General features: G+C 43.1%; 1 protein-coding gene across 1 annotated transcript; it reads right to left on the bottom strand.

Moving 5' to 3' along the window:
* Positions 1-778: 778 nt before the first annotated feature.
* Positions 779-5,908, bottom strand: LOC123434352 (CDPK-related kinase 3-like). Its single transcript, XM_045115508.1, has 11 exons — positions 4,917-5,908; positions 3,305-3,435; positions 3,092-3,133; positions 2,901-3,009; positions 2,740-2,818; positions 2,300-2,596; positions 2,093-2,202; positions 1,633-1,743; positions 1,409-1,471; positions 1,154-1,321; positions 779-1,077 (listed from the first exon to the last, which is right to left on the bottom strand). Exons 1-11 carry the CDS (start codon positions 5,565-5,567, stop codon positions 937-939), a joined length of 1,902 nt encoding a protein of 633 aa, XP_044971443.1. The 5' UTR covers positions 5,568-5,908; the 3' UTR covers positions 779-936.
* Positions 5,909-7,310: the final 1,402 nt, after the last annotated feature.

The following is a 7,310-nucleotide window of genomic DNA, read 5'->3' as shown; positions in this document are numbered from 1 at the left end:
AAAGATAATATAGTGGATAGTTTACAAATATTGGCTTGATTTGGAAAAGCATGGCCTGTCCAGATGGTTGAATTTTAGGAAACCCGTTGGACATCAGTTTGAAGTCGATCAGTCATGTGAAAAGAAATTAGCTATTTTTTTATGCATAAAGGAGAAATTAGTTTCGACCCTGAATACAATCTTAATCATTAGTTATTGTTTATGTTATTTATATTCATTGTAGTCATGTGATTCATAAAATACCAGCGGCTGGCTCATCGTCACATGTCTTCGCATCCACATCCAAAGATCAACAGACTAACTTAAATTGTTAATCCCAGTGGCTAGACTGTCTCTTCAAGGTTCCTTTTCGTACTTGAAGCCCTTTCTTAATCGTCCTGACCACCATAAAAGTGCCGCCGTACGATTGTCTGGAAAAGGCGAAACATAGCACCCCATCTATGGCCTGCTGCTTCCTACGCGTTGTTGCATTAGCCATTCAATCACCAGTTAGCACCTGCTAAGAACGTTCCAAACCACGACGTCTTTTCACACCCTCACCAGATATTTGGCTTTTTCCAACTGCCGCCGCTCATCAGGAGCAGCAGCACCTTGGTCCTTGTACTTCTGCTTCTCTGAGAAACAGCAAGACAGCAAGCACCTGGATAGACACAAACACTAGTAGGGTAGCAAGTTGAACGGTGCACGATGAGCAAACTGTACAGCGCCCATGTATAAGCCAGATTAAGAATGATGTAACAGCACCAAGATGTAAAAGAAAAACAGGTAAAAACATATCTTTGCCACTAAAACTCCATTATGAACTCCCACTTTCTGTTTCTTTCTTCTTTTTTTCTCTACAAAAGCTAATCCGCCAAAAACACAGATAAAACACCAACAACATCCATCAAACTCCCCATGAATCAAAGAAATCTAAGCAGCTGAGGCGAAAGCGGATCAGTGATGGCGCCTCGCATTGCTGCTCCGCATAGTCAATCCATGCAAAAATTTGGTGTAGCCTATAAAGCTAAGCTTCCCATCTGAAGGCCTAATCCAGTCGCGGACGATGGAATACGCCGCAGAAGAAAGATTCATCTCCTGTATGGGGAAAGGAGGCCAGTTGGTCAGTGTCTAGCACAAGATGAAAGATTCATGTCATGGTTCAACTGCATACCTGAGCTAGCTCCTCAATTGTGATAACACGGTTGCCTTCCTGCTCAAAGCACTCAAATGCGGTGCTCGCAATTTCGTCCCACATGGACGAAGCCTCAAGTTGGTAAGGGCTGATTGTCGCTGCACGGAACTCCTCAAAGTCCATCCTCCTATATGCAAGCGGCTCCAACTAAAAATGAATACACATGTAAGTTCAAATGATGAATGATATATACCATGTGTGCAAATGAAGGTACAACGAGTGGGCATTTCATACTGTGCTTAAGATATCAAGAGCTCTAGATTCTTTCATAGCATCAGTGGAGTTCTGTAGAAGGGCCTGCATAAATTAAAGGTGAAAAAGAAGAGAAATATCAAGTTTAGTATCCTGGAGATGGAAATCACTTCAATTAATCATAGTGCATGCTCTAATAGTAGAATGTGAGCACCCCAATTGCAAATTACAATTGCTAAGAGACTTGACAACACAAGAGCACTTACCATCCTGAAGTTCTCAATGCATATTCGACCATCTTGACTACTTGGTTGCAATAAGTTGTATTGTGTTCTGGTATAGATAAGCTCATCTTCTGTTATAGCTGTAGACAGAGCCTGTCAAATAAAAGATGGAAATATTATGGCAGTGAATTGCTCAACATGTTCAAGCAAGACAAAATAAAATAATAACAGTACATGCAACCAATTTTCACACTTCCCTACACCAGTCTATTAAACATAGCTGACTATTTATGCAAGATATTAAAGGTGGTGTTGATTTAGATCAATGATGTGCACATACTACTCACGTCTGTAGAATGCAAGATATTAAAGGTGGCAAGGATTTAGATGTATGATGTGTACATGCTACTCACGTGTGTCGAATGCAGTTTGGCAAAATCAGCATCAAAGGAAGTATAGTTCGAAAGTTACATACTTGAAGGAACTAGGTAAAGAGTAAAACCTTTAATGCTGCCCGTTTGAAAGGCGTGGAACGAAGGTACGCCTTAACCAGCTTAAAAACTAACATATCCAGAGGGACTGGGCAGCACTCATCTCGCAACCAGGGGTGAGCTGCAATACACACACAATGCATAAGTAAATCGCCAATATTCTATGGAAACTTTAAAAGAAAGCATAAAGTAAAAGAATCATCATTGGCACAACTTACAGAGTGCCTGTGCAGCAGTCATTCTTTTTCTGTAATCTTTGTTAAGAAGTCTTTTGACAAAGTCTTTAGCTTCAGGAGATATTGATGCCCATGGTGAATCATCAAAATTAGGATCAGCTCTCAGCACGGAGCGGAAAATTCCTGATTCAGTGCGTGCCCAGAATGGTCTGCTACCACACAGCAAGATATAAGTGATAACACCTACGCTCCACATGTCTGCTTCTGTGCTATATGACCTATGTAGGACTTCTGGAGCAACATAGTATGCACTACCAACAATGTCATTCAGCCTTTCATCTGCAAAACAAAATGTATTAGGCTTTGGTATACAATGACAAGACATTCAAGTCTTTTATTCATGTCAAGCTTGCTTTAAATTCAAAAATCAAAGAATGTAGATAAAACATGCTATGGGTATAATCCTCATGTGGAGGTACTACCTGGCCTTATAAAATCAGAGAGGCCAAAATCGATGAGCTTCATAGGAGAATGTTCATCTCTAGTACTGAATAGGAAATTCTGTTCAAGATCAAGTGTGGAGTCATCAAAAATAAAGGGTTGGATTATCAGCACAGAAGAGATCAACAAAGACTCCACATACCTCTGGCTTAAGATCACGATGAACGACGCCCTGAAGATGGCAGAAAGCAACTACACTTAATATCTGTTTGATGATAACTTTAGCATCATCTTCAGTGTACCTCCCACCTCTGGAAAAATAGAAAATAAATACTAGCGAGAGCTATGTTTGTTTTTGGTACAAAGAAATATTTCTGAAGGAAAATGTTATACCTGGACAAAATTCTGTCCAACAACTCCCCACCTTCACACAACCTAACCAATACGAGCAAAACATCAATAATAATGTACTATGCATAGAACTTGCAAGAAATAAGACATTCCATTTTAGCAGATAGAAAGTCTACAATGAGATGTTGCAGTTTCTATAACAACATTGTACGGATGCAAAGTCAACAATATGTGAGGGGGAGAAAGCAAACATACTCCATGATGATGTAGACGTTAAGGGCATCCTCACATGCATCATAAAATTTCACAAGATTTGAATGCCCAGATAAAGCCTTCAGAATTTTCACCTCTCTACGCACATCCTCGATAGATATTGCTGTTGTCATCTGCTAGAGAAGAACAAAAGGTTGAGATTACTTTGTAAAGGATAAAATGCGAAATTGGTAGTCAAACAGTCAAAGACAGCTATCCATAACCTAACGAGCTAGACAAGCAAACTTGGTGCTAACTGATACATCTTCATATTGAACTATTAAGCTTAATGGAAAGATTGCCTGGGCATTAATTAGCTTCTAGCAACAAAAGATCAAGCTGTCAAGAGAATGATGACCATACATTATATGATTACTGGGAAAATGTTTGTATAAGATGCAAATGAAAGACCGATATGTGATGACAGGGAACACAATTATATCAGGTGCAAATATTAAAACGACAATATGAGAGCGAGAGATGCATTAAACTTGATAGATACGTCAAGGGTTCAAATAGTTAATGTAAGTAGCCTCCCCAAAACGAGAACACTATAGCAAGCCAAAAAAAAAGTCAGTAATCAATACAAGTAATAACGGTCGGAAAAGAAAACGACATTTACGTGCATGAGAAACATCAATGCCGGCATGCACACGTACGTGTACGTAGAATTCAGTTAGCTGTATTGCATACTAGTTTATCAACAGATCCTAGCTAACACCAGGAAAGATATAATATGAAACCAAACAATCTCTTAATTTTCTTGAACAAAAAACATTGAATAGTATTAGTCCCTGCAAGGGCAATACAAGTTGATCATATTATCAACGTATTCTCAAATTCGGCACCCTAATAATCTAAAAGATATGTATACCTGCTTACATGCTAGATGTCAAGAAAAACATCAAGGACTTGGAAACTTAAAAAAAAATACTGTATAAATCAATACTATTGCTCCCTGGAAGAGCAATATAGGTAGGAAGGTTGATCACATACAGTTGGGTGCCTCCCATGCCTTACTGTTTTCTATGCTTCTAGCTCTGATCATACTAACAAAGTGCCACAATATTGATTTGATAACTACTGAACTCTTGATAGTTACATGTAGTTATCCACACTACTCCAGCTAAAATTCTGCCATTATTTGACAAGCTATCAGGGGATCTCACAGAGAAATTGGTTACTTTTAATCCTGTAACCAAACACTGCATAAGCTAATCCCCTGCCGGTTTCTTACAAAAAAAGAACAAAACAAGAACATGTGTCAGATGGACAAACAGTGAGATCAAAGTAGAAGACAAAAATTCAGTGCAGCATCACTACAACGACATTTCCATAATGTACTTCTTACTTCCAAGGAAATGCCAATACCCTGTTCATTATGCAAGGCAGACAAAGAAAACGAATGATTAACTTATGATTGCAATGTCTGTGCTAGTGGCATTGGCCAGTTGCTGAATTCTTGTTGCAAAAGTAACAAAGGATTCATTGTAGAACAAGTGAGCAACTGAAAGGATCACACGGCATCTTAATACCAAGCAAGATCTAAGTTGGTAGAAACTGAGACGGTTATGCATTTAGGAGAGATGGGTGCGAGATCAAGAAAGGGTTCGACCTTGGCTTTGGAGATGACCTTGACAGCTAGGACTTGACCTCTCATGTCCCCCTTGCGGGCACGCGCGAGACAGGTGTGGCCGAAGTGGCCGCGACCCACCTCCTTTCCCAGCTCGTACATGACCGCGAAGTGGCAGTCGTAGCCGAAGCTCTTGTCGAGCTCCTCCTCTCCTCCACCGCCGCCGCCGGCCCCGTTTTCGGGGATCGGGACCTCCTGCGGCGGCTTAGCGGGCGGCGCCTGCGCAGAGGTGGCAGCCGGGGAGCGGTGGCCGAGGCGGCGCGCCAGCGACGCCTTGATGTGCTTGGCCGGGGACGGCGGAGGGAACGGGCGGCGGAAGAAGCGCCTGGGCGTGGACGCGGACGTGGCCGGGGACGGCGCGATGCCCTCGGGGAGCGGGCTGGCCGCCCAGGGGCTCCCCGCCGCGGCCGCCGCCGAAGCCGAAGTCCTGGCCGGCGTCACCCCCGCCCTGCTGCGCGGCGTCCCCGCCGGCGACGGCCTGCTGCTGCGCCTCCCTCCCGCGGCCATCTCCCCGGCGGGCTCCTCCTGGACGGCAGACGCCGAGACCGAGATGGTGGTCGTCCCTCGGGCAGCACCACCCTCGCCCGCATCCGCGCCGTCCGCGTGTATGTTCTTGGCGTAGCACTGCCCCATGGCTCCCCCGGCGCCGATCACCGGAGGCGCGGCGGCGAACACGGAAACGGCAGGAATGCGGCGGGGTTTGGGGCGGGTCGAAGGGGAGCGAGCGGGGGGCGGAGGGGTTGGGATTTATAGGACGGGGACGGGATGGAGGAGCGAGCCAAAAATCAAGTATTAATGCGGGGAGAAGAGATGAGACAAGAAATGGTAATGCGCGTGATGAATTGCTGGCTGGCTGGCTGGCTGAGCAGGAGAGGTAACGTACGCGCCTGCCTTGCTGGCTGGCCGCGGGCGCGGCGGTGAACGGAGGAGGAGACGCGACGCGAGGGGGAGGGGGAGGGGGAGGAGAGGAGGACTGACTGAGGAGGCAGTCCAGTCAGGGAGGCGAGGGACTGACTGAGCAGATGGTTCCTCTGACAAGCGGGTCCGTTGGAGTGTATGGGCCAGGCCCGCAAGCCAGACGTACGTTTTGTTGGTTGTTTCTGTTTCCCTTCCTTTTTCGTATTTTTAGGGTTTTATTATACTACCATATACACTACTGTATTTTGTATTGTTTTAATGGTACATTAATACGGAGTAATATAATAAGGACCGCAACAGCTGGCGAACGTCCGCTTGGAGAGGGTTGGCATTTGCAAACGTTTTAGCTGTCAACTTTTAAGGCCTTCTTTCATTTATAGGCTAGGAAAATCATAGGAATAAGAAGATCATAGGAAATACTTCCTTCATTTTTAAATATAAGTCTTTCTAGAGGTTCCATCAAGGGACTACATACGGATGTAGATAGACATATTTTAAAGTGTAGATTCATTCATTTTGCTTCATATGTAGTCTTTTACTGAAATTTCTTAGAAGACTCATACTCCCTCCGTCCCAAAATTCTTGTCTTATATCTGTTTAGATATGAATGTATCTAGTCATGTTTTAGTATTTTGATACATTTAATTTTAGAAAACCTAAGACAAAAAATTTAAGACGGAGGGAGTATTTAGTAACGGATGGAGTAAGATGGTATGGATCTCAAATTCTGTGACTAGGAATAGGAAAGGAGATGCTCTTTGATTCACATCATACGATTTTCTTTTTCTATTGAATTTATACTAATATTTATTTTCCTATGATGTGGGGAGGATAGGAAGAATTCCTCCATGGGGATAGGTTTCTATTTCTACAAATCAAAGGGCTCTAAAGGATTATTATTTTTTTACAAAAATTCTATCCTATGAAATTCCTACATAATTCCTCCAAACAAAAGGAGGTCTAACTGAAAGGACGTGGATGTCGCTTAGAGGGGGTGAATAAGCGCTTTAAAATAATTATGATTTAAGTTTAAACAAATGTGAAATAAAATTAACATTTAATTTATCAATAACAAAATCTAAAACAGTTAGGCTAACCTATGTGCACCAACAATTTATGTTAAGCAAGATAAACAACTAAGTGATAGCAAGATATATAACAAGAAAACAATATGGCTATCACAAAGTAAAGTGCATAAGTAAAGGGCTCGGGTAAGAGATAATCGAGGCACGCAGAGACGACGATGTATCCCGAAGTTCACACCCTTGCGGATGCTAATCTCCATTTGAAGCGGTGTGAAGGAACAATGTCCCCAAGAAGCCACTAGGGCCACCGTAATCTCCTCATACCCTCGCACAATGCAAGATGTCCTGATTCCAATAAGGAACACTTGAGGGCGGTCACCGAACCCGTACAAATGGCAACCCTTGGGGCGGTCACCGAACCCGTACATTTTGG

Source organism: Hordeum vulgare, chromosome 1H, assembly GCF_904849725.1.
Source record: "Hordeum vulgare subsp. vulgare chromosome 1H, MorexV3_pseudomolecules_assembly, whole genome shotgun sequence".
In the NCBI taxonomy this organism is placed as follows: domain Eukaryota; kingdom Viridiplantae; phylum Streptophyta; class Magnoliopsida; order Poales; family Poaceae; genus Hordeum; species Hordeum vulgare.
Note: the sequence above shows the minus strand (reverse complement) of the source record. Positions and strands in the feature narration are given on the sequence as shown.